The 14,744-nt window shown below is 48.8% G+C and overlaps 1 protein-coding gene across 6 annotated transcripts in view; it reads left to right on the top strand.

Annotated features, from left to right (window-relative positions):
- Window positions 1-5,594, top strand: part of RALY (RALY heterogeneous nuclear ribonucleoprotein) — a 73,016-nt gene extending 67,422 nt beyond the window's left edge. For all 6 annotated transcript variants that reach the window (XM_074318357.1, XM_019733869.2, XM_019733841.2 and 3 more), the window contains 5 exons: window positions 1,424-1,590; window positions 2,302-2,415; window positions 2,621-2,793; window positions 3,994-4,042; window positions 5,246-5,594. In XM_074318357.1, coding sequence (XP_074174458.1) covers window positions 1,424-1,590; window positions 2,302-2,415; window positions 2,621-2,793; window positions 3,994-4,038 — 499 coding nt within the window. In that variant the 3' untranslated portion in view covers window positions 4,039-4,042; window positions 5,246-5,594. The remainder of the gene's footprint in view (window positions 1-1,423; window positions 1,591-2,301; window positions 2,416-2,620; window positions 2,794-3,993; window positions 4,043-5,245) is intronic.
- Window positions 5,595-14,744: the final 9,150 nt, after the last annotated feature.

The raw sequence follows: 14,744 nt of genomic DNA, 5'->3' as shown, positions 1-14,744 counted from the left end.
TCCTGCGTGGCCTGTCCCAGGCTGACCAAGAAGAATACAACCTCTCCGAGCCTTAGTTTTTTCCACCTGTGAATGGTTTCAGGAGAGGGTGCGGTGTAGTTGAAAGTGCCCTATCCTGGGAGTCAGAAGACCTGGGTACTAATCTCAGCTCTGCCACTGAATGGACTGTGTGACTTTGGGCAAATACGCTCCCAATCTGTGTAATGGGCTTGCACCAAATGATCCCTCAGGGCTCCTCCAGCTCTGGGATGCTGTGGTTCAGTGATTCTGACCAAGGCCAGAGCCGCCCCCTCCCCTTGGGGGCAGAAATGCAGTGTCTGGGACTGGGTCCATTCCCAGAGACTCTCCATCTCTAGCCATCACCAACCTAGGACAGGACTCCCTGAACAAGGGAGTGCCAAGGCATGGGGAATTGAATTGCCCAGTGATGGCATGTTTCCTGGTTGTCATCAGGAAAGCAATCTCACAGTGTACCTCTGAGGCTGCTGTTCCCTGCAGGAAGGTGGTAGCAGCAGATATAGTGGGAGAGACCCCTGCTCAGCCTCCTGAGCTTCTGCCTGATGAGCAGGGAAAGAAGCCCTCCTGGAGAGGGCTGGGTGATGGCGTTGCAGGGCAGCATACCATCTGGGAGCCCAGGGGTCTGCTTGAGCTGCCCAACCTTGGTACTCCACTAGGCCTCCTGCCCTCCATCTCTGAAATAGAGTAAGAAGGATGGGGTGGCTGAGGGGGCCCAGGAGGAGGAAAGGGGCTTGGAGTCCAGCATCATGTTTCTGAGGTCATAGGCCCCTGAGTTGAGGGTCTCGGTACCCTGGCCTTTCATTGATCACACCTCCTACCTGTGTTCTTAACCAAGTTCTTTCATGATCTACCCTTACAGCAGCCTTGGTGGGGGAGGGGGACGCAGATTTGGGATAGCCATCCTCGTTAGGCAGATGGGGAAACTGAGGCTCAGGCAGGTGAGGGATTGGCTCTCCAGTCCCACACCTCTCTGTTCCCAGCTGGGGATTTGTGCTGCTTTAGGGAGATCTACAAACTCTGACCAGAGGTTGGGGTGGCAGTTGATTGAGCAGAAGTGGTTAGGTGACAAGAGTAGGCCTGGGTGTCAGGGTGATCTAGGAAAGCCTCCCTTCTGGAGCTGGTCTCAGTTTACTCCTGTTGAACGGGGCTATAACTACTATTATTACCTGCCATCTCACTTGCCCTTACCCAGCCTGGCTTGTAGGAAAGATGGATGTAGTGAGGATCCCAATAGTTCTTAGGGTCTTGAAAGCCCTTCCTCTTCACCCCCAGGCTTGTTGGGAGCAAGCAGAGGCGTGTAATGCAGGCCAGCCCTTCACCAGCCATACACCTGTTGATCTAGAGTTGCAGTGACCCCTGGTGGCCACAAGCCATGCTGCAGCCTCTGGCCCATTTGCCCTCACAGGCTCTTCGACTATCGGGGCCGCCTGTCACCTGTACCAGTGCCCAGGGCTGTCCCGGTGAAGCGACCCCGGGTCACAGTCCCTTTGGTTCGGCGTGTCAAAACCACCATACCTGTCAAGCTCTTTGCCCGCTCCGCAGCCATCACCTCCAGCTCAGCCAAGATCAAGTGTGAGTGACTTACCTTCTTCCTCGATAATTCTTTTTTGTCATTAGCAAAATAATAGAATTACATTTTTTTACATTGGAAAATAGATAAAGGAACAAATCTCCCACAGTTCTGCAGCTCTAATACAACCAAGTGAGTATTTTTGTGCGTTTCTAAGAGGAAAGACTGACATTTGAGGTGGGGCTTGGGTTGGGCACAGAATCCAGCGCTATGACATAAAGCCCAGTGAGGAAATGGTGTCACTTTCTTCTAGTAAGGGCAGGTCTATACAAGCCCACTACTCCACATTCACGCGGGTGTGCACACACTCTGGTCAGCCACCCAGGAGATCTGATTGTGTAACACCCACATTTACACACCTGGAAAGACAGACACCAGCCCATATCACACGCAAAGACACGTGCTTGCTCAGGAGCACACACACATGCACACACTCCTGCGTCCTTCCCCAGCCCCAGTCCCTTGCAGAATTGAGGGGTCGGGGAAGATCCTGTTCAGAAGGGCGGGCTGGTCATTTGGTCATAAAATGTAGGAGTGGCATTTTAGAAAGTCTCAGGGGAGCCACAGGCAACTCCAGCCTTTTCCCTGGCCGTGGACAAGGACACTTCCTGCCACTGGCCTGACTTCCTGCTTGACAGAATGGGGCTAGGGTCTTGTGTTAGCATTGAGCCCCCAGCCTCCAGGTGACAGCCCTGTGCTCCCTCCACTCCCAGTAAAGAGCAGTGAGCTGCAGACCATCAAGACAGAGCTGACGCAGATCAAGTCCAACATCGACGCCCTGCTGGGCCGCTTGGAACAGATTGCTGAGGAGCAGAAGGCCAACCCAGGTCAGCTTCCAAGGGTCCTTGCCCAGTTCCAGGGACTAGCAGCCCAGAGCAGTGTGGGGAGGACAGTACACGGGGCACAGAGGGCCTGTGGCCTCTAATTCCACTCGGATCCACTGTGCTGAGACCTCGCTTCCGCTAAGGTGTTGCCCCAGGCAGCTGCCCCAGGCTGAATTTTATTCCCCTCTCCCCCCTCCTTCCCCCTCAGATGGCAAGAAGAAGGGTGACAGTGGCAGCGGCAGTGGCAGTGGTGGTGGCAGCAGCCGGCCACCAGCCCCCCAAGAGGACACAGCTTCTGAGGCAGGCACGCCCCAGGGAGAAGCACAGGCTCGAGATGATGGCGATGAGGAGGGTCTGCTGACACACAGCGAAGAAGAGCTGGTGAGGGCATGGCTGGGGGGCTGGGACTGGGCTTTGCTCTCCTGGTTACAGGCGAGCAAGTAGCAGGTAGCAGGGGAAGGAGGACCTTTGAGCTGATTACTCCTTCCCAGGGCTTCTAGTCCTGTAAGGAAGAGGGGAAACGAGCGGGTGTAGCTGCCTGTTTCTGCCACCTCAGAAGTTCCACTGAGGGCTGGGACAGGGCCTGTTCTAGGCTTGGTTTTCCACATGGGTTGGAGAAGGGAAGAGTCAGGGGCTCGGAGCACACATGGTCTGCAGAGTTCCAGGGAGCAGGTCTGGGATTGCCTGGGGAAGCCACAGGGAAGTAGGTATCCATTTCATGTCAGGACTTTTAAAAGCCTCTGTTGCTTGAGCATGAAACAGGCTGTGTCATGAGGGAGTGAGCTCCCTGTCTGTTACTGGAATTCTTCGCAGTGAGGCTGGGAAGCCATTTGGCAAGAAGCTGATATTAAGTGGGAAGGTAGACGAGATTCTGAGTCTAAGTTATCTGTTGTGTGCTTACTACTCGTTTACCTAGCAAACATTCACTGAGCACCAGGCCCTGGAGTCCACAATTTCTAACTTCATTTAACCTTAACAACAGCCTTGCACTGTGCAAAGTATTACTTTTCCCACATTTTACCCCCTGAGGAAGCTGAGGCTCAGAGGAGTTGAATAGCTTGCTTAGGACCTTATACCTGATGAGGCTCGAGCTAAGATTGGAGCCCAGACTTCTTCACTGGGTCTGGAACTTTCTCCTTTCCATCACTGCTGGGTTCTGGTATGAGGACAGGTGTGCTCATGGCCATGACACGTCAGAGGTCCTCCTCATGCCCGGCTGATACTTCAGCTTATCCTTTTGGGCACAGTAGTCTTCATAAAGGCTTAGATGCCCCCAAAAATGGGGAGCTCACCAGTCTACTGGCCTTCAGCCTGCTCCAGTCTGAGAGGGTCTTTCTATGCAGAAACGTGCCCCCTGCCATGCCCAGAACTTGCTTGAATGGTCCCTTCTCTCTCCTGAGGGGCCCTCAGACCACCCTGTTGGAATCCCAAGCCAGCCTTGGTTAGACTGGTCTCAGTCACTCCCCTTGGCTGTCCTTCCCGCTCTTTGAGTGTGGTCTCCAAATGTACCCTGGGCCTCGGGGCAGGACTTGGAGCTTGCAGTGAGTGATGTGTGGTCTCTTGTTGCCTCCTCCCTATCAGGAGCACAGCCAAGACACAGATGTGGAGGATGGGGCCTTGCAGTAAGCAGGTATGGGGGTCCTGGTGGGCAGTGGGTGAAGTGAAGTGGAGGGCATGTCATGAAGCAGACTTGGCAGGATACTGCTATGCCCAGCAGTGAAGGCCCCTCCATTCCCAGTCATCTTGCCATGCCCCTTTGTGGTGGGGGCTTGGTGGGCTGTGGGAGCAGGAGCTGTGGGTGAACTAGCCAGGCCCTCCCAGCAGAGGTTTCCTTGGCACGCTGAGCCATGATGCCCATCTCCACCCTTGAGGAGCTCTAAGCCTGGTGGAGGAAGACAAACCATTACAACCCAGTATGAGCAGGATGATGGGCTAGAGAGCTAGGGGGTCAAAGAGGGGTGTGGTGGAGGAGGTGAGGTGTAGCTGAGCGTGTTCAGGATGGAGGGAGCATCTGAGGGAACACCGTTGCAGAGGCACAGACCTTTGGCAGTCCTCGGGAAAGGCCAGGAGCCTGCTGTGGCTGTAGTGCCAGCTCTGCAAAGTAGCGAGAGGGAACTGCTCATCATCAGAGTGAGATTGTGCCAGGCTTAGGGTCTGGGACTTGATCCTGCTGGGAGGAAATTCCCTGTGTGCCAGGAGCAGATGTAGCAGATGTGGAAACTGAGGCACTGAAGGAGGCAGGGAGATACCACATATCGCACAAAATCCCAAGGTGGTATTGGTGGAGGCTAGATTGGAGGTATGTGTGGCTGTCCTGGCCAGTGTTCACCACCCTGCTCCGCCCCACCCTAGAAGAAAGCCGGGCCACACCAGCTCTGCCAACTGCCCCATTCCTTTGGGGCCCATGTTCAGATTAAGACAGGCTTCGGTGGAGAAAGCCTCAAACAGAGGTGTCTTTACACATGACACATTCATGCTGTGAGATGCTCCGCCAGCAGGGGCTTCCCATATGGTTAAGTGTAGGAAATTCTGCATATGCGGTCTTCGCTTTTGAAGCTTTGTGGTTTGTTTTACCAGTAAGACTAAGTTTTACCTTGTTAAGCCAGTTTGCAGGTAAAGTGCGGGGGCTCAGGTGAGGAAATAGAGGCTCAGAGAGAGGGCGAGATTTGGCCAACAATGCATGACCAGAACACTGCGAGGCCAGAGCCAGAGTGCAGGCGGGTATGTCTGCAAAGAGCAAACACTGTTCTGCCCTTTCTTCTTCCCTGCCCCTTCTCAAGAGCACAAGGGGCTTTTCCTCTCAGCCTCAGTCTCTCCTTTGTCTCTTTCTCAGCCTGACAGGAGTGATGGCCATCGGCGGGATAAGGACGTGCACTGTACCAGCCCTCAAGCTGGGCACCTACCCCTGGACGCCACCCCAGCAGGTCCCAGAGGAGAACTGGCAGCAGGCGCGTCATCCCCCACGCATCCCAGCCAGTGCCACTTCCTCTGCAGGTGGAGTTATCGACCTCCTCTCCCCATGTACCCTCCCTGCTGGCACTGCCCAGGCCGAGGGCAGAGCACAGAGGTTTCCCCACACTGCCTCCCCTCCCCAGGACATTCCCAAGCTTGGGGTTTTTCTATAGGTTTGGAGAGGGGGGGTCACAGGGAGGGGACCCTGACAATAAAGAGATTGGATCCCAGCTTGCTCTGAGATGGGATGGTTTGTTTTCTCATGAAGGTGCGCTGGTCCTCCTGCCCAACCAGAAGGCAGATCTGCTGTTCCCTCCTTCATTCTTACCTTCCAGGGACCACTGTCTAGGGTGCCTAATACCGATCCACCCCGGCCTTAACTTCCACGGGGAAAATGGGGTAAAGATGGTCAGTGGGGTTGTTGGGGAAGGTCGGATGTGTCAGTGTCCATGGGAGCATCCTGGTGGATGAAGTGCCAAGTGACTGGGACCCACTTGGTCAGGTAGTAGGAGGTCTAAGTCTGGTCTTCCCAAGCTCTAAAATAATTATAGAACCTGCTGTTTCTTCCCCTTTTCTGTCCTGGTTTAGGACACTATGTTTTTTCACTTGGGCTTCGTACTCTCGACAACCTCCCAGTCTCCAGCTTTTCCTGCCCAGTTTCCCACCGGCCACTACAGATTATTTCTGAATCGTGTCCCTTCCCTGCATAAAACCCTTTCCTGACTGACTTCTCACTGTCAGGACAAAACCCCAGCTCCTGACTGGGGTACATGATCCTGCCTGCCCAGGCCTCTCCTGTTCTTTTGTCACCACCTCTCTTTCCTGCCCCCCTTCCCACTTAGCACTGCAGCTACACGAAACAAGTCCTTCATACTCACAGGCAGCAAGGAATTGCGCCGCACCCCGGGTAACCTCATGCAGTAGGAGGTTGGCATCAGGAGGCATGTGGTCCGCCTGCACCTATCTTGGGCCACCTGTCTAGACATTTACTTCTTTAACTGGCCAGGTTCCTTCAAACTTCCACTTCTGTCCAAACTTTACCCCCCACCCCCGCCACCATCTTTTATTCCCCACCACAAATTGACCAATTTCCTCACATTCAAGTTTCCAAGAGAGAATCAACTGCCACAGCAGATTTTTTAAAGTCACCCATAGGCTACAGGTACCTTTTCTGGCCCAGTGAACTGGGTGGTACAGCTGTGGCTACTTTGGCTGGTCTTACTGGTCCGGGCTGGGGGTGGGCAGGCACCCACAAACATGATTTGCTCCAAGCCTGGCACATATTCATGCTCCTACTTTCTCCACCTGGGAAGTATTCATTTATCATTAAGCTGTTGTTTTACTGTCACCACCTCTGAGAAGTCTCCCTGACCAGCCTACTCCTTCCTCTTCAAGAGTTGTTTATTCTCTCCTCTGGGCAGCTTTCCTCAACACAGGAAATTCAATTCCATCATCAGCAAGGGCTTTGGGATCTTTTCCTCTGTCTTTACATGTTCCTCATAGGCTGTACGCATGCTGGGATCCTTATGGAAAATCCCGTTTCAAACCAATAGTTCTACAACATAGCCTCCACCAAACCTCCCCCTGGCTTTTGGCTGCAGGTTTTGGTGGAGGATGGAGGCTGGGCTTGGGATGATGCTCAGGCTCCCCTGAATATGGTAACCTCCAGGGGTGGCTTTATTGCCTCATGTCTCCCTGGGCAGCCCTCCTGCCTGCCATTGACAGGCCAGCAGTCTGAATGAAGCCTGAGTGTGGCTCTATGTTCCCAAGCTATGCAAGGGGCCTGACTAGCCAGCAGCAAGGCAGCCAGAGTTCTGGACCCACAGCTGAGCCAAATGCCCCCATCCCTGCTTGGCCACTGCTTCTAAATGTGATTCGAAGCCTTTTTGGAGCTTTATCTGCCCAGTGGGATCACAGCTCTCTATGTATGCATGGCAGGGACACAGGGAAGCAAGGGGAGAAAGGATGGAGGCTGAGGCCTTTAGTCTGAGAGATCCAGACCTGGGCTGGGCCTTGGCCCAGCTTGGTCAAAACAAAAGACTTCAGTCTGGAGAAATGAAGATGGTGTCCTGAGGAAGATACTCGGTCCACAGAGAGTGTCCTGTTCCCCCTGAAGAGCCCTCAGTGGGACATACTCCTTCAGTCCTTGAACCCACAATCTTGCCTTGCTTCCCAGAAGGCCATAGCCCAGCTCTAGCAGGACTGCTTGCATACCTGGGCAGGTGTTCGTGTCTAGGTGGGGAACTACTACCTTGGACTGGAGCTCGGGTAAAGTCTAAAGGGATTCTGGGGCCTGGTGAGCCTCACACTGAGGGCTGACACTGCTCCTGTGTCTTCAGAGCTTAGTGCTATGTGCCCATTGCGCTGTAATGACATTTCCAGACTTGACAAAGGCCCTACTCAGTAGTACTTGACAAAGCACTTTTCAGAGCTGGGGGGACAGGTAGAGGGGCTGTGGGCTTCCATAGTATGTCAGGCTTCGAGGGCCCTGGGAAGAGCAAGGAATACCGCTTCCAGGCCCTACCCGAAGGCTCTGCCTAACCACACTGGCACCAGAACATATCTTGGACAGTGAGAATGGGATTCCCATCCTGACACCCCAGAAAATCCCCTGAACTACTTCAGCCCCTGGGGAAGCTCATAGTTGGGCCCTTGAATGGGAAGTTCATACCCACAAAACCCTGCATACATATGCCTGCCCTCCCCATGTCTGGGGCCAGGAAAGTCATCCCTCATTCCATTGCTCAACAGTTTTCATTTTTCTGTCCAACTTCTGAAAACCAAAAGGAGATGAAGAAATGTGATATCAGATTGTGTCCCATGACCGCTTTCTCTAGGTGTTTTCAAGATCTGAAACCTCATTGTGATCCTAGCAGCCATCTTGAAGGAATATCTCAGCCAGTGGGTGGTTTACTGGGCTGTGAGCTAAAGCTTTCCCCGCTGTACTGCTGCCAATAAGGTTGGTAACCCTGGGTGTCTTTTTCCTTGCCAGGTCTCAGTTTTCTCATCTTTATGACGGGTTGTCCTAGATCAGGGATAGTATGGGCCTTATATCAGTCACTAATTGTTGTATAACAGTCACCCTGAAATACAGTACCTTTCATGAACATGTATTCTGATTCTTTGGCTTGGCAATTTGGGCTGTGCTGAGCTGAGCAGTTCTACTTATCTTGGCTCTCATGTTGCTGAAATGAGCTGGAGATCGGCTGGAGACTGATTGGTCCCAGATAACCTCACCCACTTGTTAAGTGGTTGGCTGGGCAACTGGGCCACATGTTCCCAGCATCTAGCAGGCAAGATGGAAGCCCTGATACACAAATGCTCTTCAAAGCTCCTGCTTGTATCGTTTGTAAGGTTCCATCACTGGCCAAAGCAAGTCACATGGCTAAGCCCAAATTCCTCTTAATTTGAAGAGCTTCAAAATATGGCCATAATTTGTTTTTAATCTAGCTCAGGCCTCATTTCACTTGCTGCATCAGGACACTTAGTAGCAGCTGCTGGAGCACTTTTTGAGGATTTGGAACAGTTTTTAGACTATTAGGAAATAGTAACATGATAGTTTGGTCATTTTTGTATTGGTAAGGAATTGGCATGTGGGTATTTATCAGGCATTAGCCAACCCTGGCCAGGTCACATTCTGTCCCATAAGGGCATTATCTACCATGCTGATGAGACCACAGAAATACAGATGGTAGAGCAGGGCCAAAGCATCTGAGCTAGGTGTCCTGGGTTTGAATCCCACTTGGGCCACTGATTAATTTTGGTAAATCAGAATCCTTTCACCTTGTGGCCACATTCTTCATAAAATTATTCCATAATAACAGTAAACCACTTCCTGAATATGTGCTATGTAAAAGGCACATTTTACACTTATGTAATCTCACAACCACCCTTTAGGTGGATGTAGTGTGAACTTTTGGTTGTAAGTTATAGATAAACTCAAACCTCAAAGAGGAGGAAATTTGGTTTTACAAACAGAAAAGTCCAGGGCCTGTGAGGGTGGAGGGGGGAGTAGGAAGAATCCCCAAAAGGGAAATATGAGTTCTATTGCTGAAAGAAAGGAGGCTTGGACTGACAGAAACATGTCTTCTATGTGCCCATTTTATAGATTTTACAAATGTAGAGCTTCTAAAACATGGCCCCATCCATGCGTGGTGTGTATATCGTCTCCCTTTTGTCTCGACTCGGATCAATAGAATACAGTGATGGTGATGCTATCCCAGTCTCCTAGGCCTGTTCTTAAAAACTAACAGTATCCACTTCTTGTGCCTTGGGACCCAACCACCATGCTGTGAAGAAGCCCAGGCCACATGGAGGGAGAGGCCATATGTGCATGTTCCAGCTGACAGCCAGGATCAACTGTCAGATACAAGTGAGGAAGCTTCAAGATGATTCTAGCCCAGCCACTGTCTGATGGAGAACCGAGTAAGAACTTCCTCGCTGACCCCAGTCAAAACTAGCACCATGAAGGATAAAAATCAAATGATTGTTGTAAGCCACTGTTTTGGAGTGATTTGTTATATGTCAATAGAACACAAACTGAGACTACGTAGCTTACTCTACTTTAGCGGGACTGGGTTAAGAGTACAGACTTTGTGTTGAACTCAGTTCCTATCTAGACTTTGTGGTGTGGCCTTAGGCAAGTCACTTAATCTCTCTGGGCCTCGTCTTCCTCACCCAAAAAACAGAAAAGAGCATATCCTTATATAATATGGATATAGATATCCTTATCTAAATGAGAACACTTACCATTACCTAATCCAGATTCAGTAATTTTTCTCATAAAAATAACACCATAGTTTCCTCTTTTTTTCCTACTTATTTTTATACTCACCTTGTTCCAAAATGTATTTCAGGCAGCTTACAAAGAGAAAGTCAATAGAATATTATGAAAATGGGACAAGGAAGATAATAGCAAGCAGGCCTTTTGTTGGCATTCCAATGTCTGAATTATTGCAATCCAGAGCAGTGTGTTGGTCCAGTCAGTAGGCCTGTGGAGCAAGCCCAGCTGGCCCTCCTGCTTGTATGAATGAACGGACACCTCCTCTGACTGGTGGAGTGGGCTCCTAGTCCACACATACCCCTCCCTGCACCTCTGTCTCAGTGCACCTCCTGTGGGAGCCCAGATGATCAGGGTGTCCTTCCACAAAGGTGCAGTAGCCGAGTCTTGTTTGGGCAAGTGTGTGCGTTTGGCTTTTCTGCGTACACAGAACAGAAATTGACAGAGTTACCCATTCTCACTTTCTGACCTGGACCACATCTCTTCCTCACCCTCCAGTCCCCTGTAACAATAAGCCCCCTTACCCTTTAAACCTCACCTTTAGTGTCTACCCCCTGCACACCCCAGTGTCCAGTTCCCTGGGAGCTGCCTAAAGCTAGAGACTCTCATTTATCCTTGCCCATAAGGGTTTTCAAAAGAAATGTGTGAGTTGGTCAACCATATAATTATGGAGCAAAAGCAAACAATCCAATGCAGCATCTACTTTTGTGTACTCAATTATATCCCACCCCTGCTGCATTACACTCTTGAGAAAGAGGGATATAACACACTATGTATATGTACGAAGCTTAGAGTTAAGTTAGCGAACTTGTTGCAAAAATGTTGCTAACCTTTTTTGATATCAGAGGGATTATTCATTATGAATTTGTACCAAATTAACCAAGTTTACTATTTGGAAGTGCTGAAAAGGCTGCGTGAAAAAGTTAGACGACCTGAACTTTTCGCCAACAATGCATTGCTCTTGCATCACAACAATGCACCAGCTCACACGGTACTGTCTGTGAGGGAGTTTTTAGCCAATAAACAAATAACTATTGGAACATCCTCCCTACTCACCTGATCTGGTCCCCAATGACTTCTTTCTTTACCCGAAGATAAAGGAGATATTGAAAAGAAGACGTTTTTATGACATTCAGGACATCAAGGGTAATATGACGACAGCTCTGATGGCCATTCCAGAAAAAGAGTTCCAAAATTACTTTCAAGGGTGGACTAGGCGCTGGCCTCGGTGCACAGCTTCCCAAGGGGAGTACTTCAAAGGTGACCATAGTGATATTCAGCAATGAGGTATGTAGCACTTATTCTAGGATGAGTTTGCAAACTTAATTGTCAGACCTCGTATGTATGTTCCCATTTCCTGGATGCTCTGCTAAGTTCTTTAACACAAATTGCATTATCTTATTTAACCCTCACAACAATCACACAGAGTTGGAGACACTCATCTCACGTTACAGATTAGGAAATTGAGGCTTTCAAGATCACGTCACTTGGAAGAGGTGGAGGCAGGATGCAAACCTGGGCAGTCCCTCCCCACATGCCCGTCATAAATGACTCTGAAATTCCTCTCCCGATTCTTGTGACAAATCTTCCTGCCTCTCTTCCTCCTCTGTACACTTAAGTTTCTTTTGCTGATGCTTCCTCTTATGACAGCACCTCTCCATCCTTTTTCTGTATAGCTACCTGGCTGACCAAACCCATGGCTTCAGATTCCAGACTCATGCCCCCACCTTCTCCACCTTAGTCCTCCCCAGGAGTGTCAGGCTATACAGAGGGTGCCAAAAAAATGTATACACATTTTAAGAAAGGAAAATACTATTAAAATTGTAATAATATATACTGATAACAAAAGAGGACTACAAGTCATGTATATACATTTTTTTGGCACCCCCGGTATATACAGACACCCATCTGATAGCTGCCCTTGAATGTCCAAAAGGATCTCAATTGAACTCTACCCTGTCCAGCCCCCAGTCTGTTTTTCTTCATTCCCTTGTCTCCATTTTCTCATCTGTAAAATGGGGATAATAACTACCTCAAAGGGTTGCTGTGCTGATTCAATGAGTTAATATGTGTATGAGTACCTAGAACAGGGCCTAGCACAAAGCAGAGACTTTGGTAGTGCTACTGTGTGTCCCTGAAAATAAGACCTAGCTGGACATCAGCTCTGTGTCTTTTGGAGCAAAAATTAATATAAGACCCAGTCTTATTTTACTAGAATATAAGACCGGGTATAATATGTAATATAATAAATATAAACCGGGTCTTATATTAATTGTTGCTCCAAAAGAGACATTAGAACTGATTGTCCAGCTAGGTCTTATTTTCAAGGAAACACGGTAGCCACTTATGTAAATGATTACTTAAGAATAGCCCAGGTTCTGGGTCACACAGGCATATGTCATAGTGCACTGGTATACCTGGAACTGAAAAAGGAAGCAATCATAATTCTGAGGCCAAAATTGTTATGATACTGAACCTGTTGCCTAGTGTGATGTGATTAGTTTGGCCCATTTCCCATGTCATATTTTGGCTTTGATTTGGTTTCTGGCTCATTTAAAAGCTCATGAAAATCTGTAGCTGATGAATGTAATTTGAAAAGATGCCCATTAAAATGTGGTGTTTAATATGAAGACTATCCATTAATACTTATCTCTTAGAACAGCTGGTCCTCCAATGGCTTCAAATGTATTAATAAAACACAAGCCAAACTTAAAGCAAGGGGCAGTAATTAAAAGGGTTCAGGAATATCTCATAGTGTCAGGGAAGGTTAGAAAGGACAGGAGCAATGGCAGCCACAGGGGATCCAGCAGGTGTTTGGTTCTCTTTTCTTGAGCACCACCATCAATTTGATGAAGCTCCAAGCACTATGCCTCTTGCAAATCCTTGAGAGTTTAATGCCCTACTGCCAAGGGTGGCTGGGTTTATCAGGATTACTGTGACAGAAAACCATCCCAAGAGCAGTCTTTAATAGGAAGTCAGTAAACCCACCATCATAAAAAGGGATAGTTCTCAGAATTGGTACATTTGGCAGGGCCACCCTTAGGGAAAAGGGATATGCTTACAAGTACTACCCGCCATAAAGTCCTGCCCTCTGACTCTGAAAATTCAGCCTAAGGGAAGTATGCAGCAGAAGGAATATAGTTCCATGTGCCAAGGCAGGCCTAGGTTCAACAGTTTATATACACTATCTCACCATCTTTGAGATAGGCATTTTCCCATTTTATAGATGAGAATACAGAATATAATCAACTGCAGAGAAAGACTCATTCCAGGCTGTTCATTCTAAATTTAAAAAATACATCCTATAAAATCCAACTTCTAAAAACAGTGCAAAATCTAATGTTCTGTTCAAATGTGAAACCTTAGCATTGCCAGGGCGAAAGATCTGGATGGGGAAGGCCAGGTTAGAGGTGGAGCTTCACACGGTACGGCAGAACTTCTTCCAAGCTGTCCAGTGCAGCATTTTTTCCGCACATACATCCTACAAGATACTGGGGCAGAGGGAGCTACAAGTCTGCATACTCTATTCTCCTTTTAAAGAAAACTCCAATACTGGAACACCTACAGCTTGCTAGGCACTGGATACAGACACATCAGTGAACAAGACTGTTCTCACGCTATGTGGAGGGGGGTGATATTTTACATGCAGCGCGCAAGGATCTCTGAAGTGTGGGTGAGCCACAAAGATCTCTTAGGACAAGCTTAAGCTTTTCTGTAGGTGGAGTTGGGGGTGGGTATGGCGTCAAGAGGGTTTGCCAAAGACTAGAGATAATTATGCATGTTTATGTGGTCATGAAAATGCCTATCACATACTAAAGACAGGCAGTCATGGAACCTGTTTGTCTAGTCTCAAACTTTTCTTTTTATACCATAGAACCCTTCTTTTTTTTACCCCTTTGCATAATTAGGAATATTTCCCAACATTGTTTCCTAAGACTGAAGAGTGGCCTGGTTCCCCTCCTCACAACCACAATGTGATCAGAAATGCACAAATGCGTTTGCTGTGTCACTCCATGGAATGTTCCTTTCAGCTGAGCTGTGGTTAGTGTGCGGTAGTGGAGGCTAATGCTCCTATGGGTAACCTACAGCCACCCACCATTTTGAATGGCTTCAGTAGAGTCGAAGTAACTGAGATACCTGAATTGGACGATCTTAAATGCTCTGAAACAGTTCAGAGAATCTGTTTTGAGAATGAAGTTAAAAATGGGTTGAAATTGCCAACATAACTGTGTACCAACCTGTCATCAAACTTAAGTCCAGTGTCTTCTCCTAAGGGGTTCCACTAAAGTAAAGAACAAAACACATGCATACACACAAAAGCAATGGAGCACTAATTACACAAGAGGCACTCATCCTTGCTTTATTCACGCAGTAACATCCGACATTGGGAATCATGTGGACGAAGATACAAAAGAAGGAAGATGGCATTATAAACAGCAGTTGAGTTCATCAGGGCAGTGGTGGCAGCTCAGCCAGTGTGTGGTCCCCTCAGGACCTACTAGGTTGAAGGAATGCTCTGCTCCCTCCATTACTTCATGGCCAAGGTGTTTTACGCTTGGCTTGTACTTTAAAATTAAGGGTCACAGTGATTAAAAACAAC

This window comes from Rhinolophus sinicus, linkage group LG13 (assembly GCF_036562045.2).
Source record: "Rhinolophus sinicus isolate RSC01 linkage group LG13, ASM3656204v1, whole genome shotgun sequence".
Lineage (NCBI taxonomy): Eukaryota > Metazoa > Chordata > Mammalia > Chiroptera > Rhinolophidae > Rhinolophus > Rhinolophus sinicus.
The sequence above is the reverse complement of the archived record's forward strand: the minus strand, read 5'-3'. Positions and strand labels throughout refer to the sequence as shown.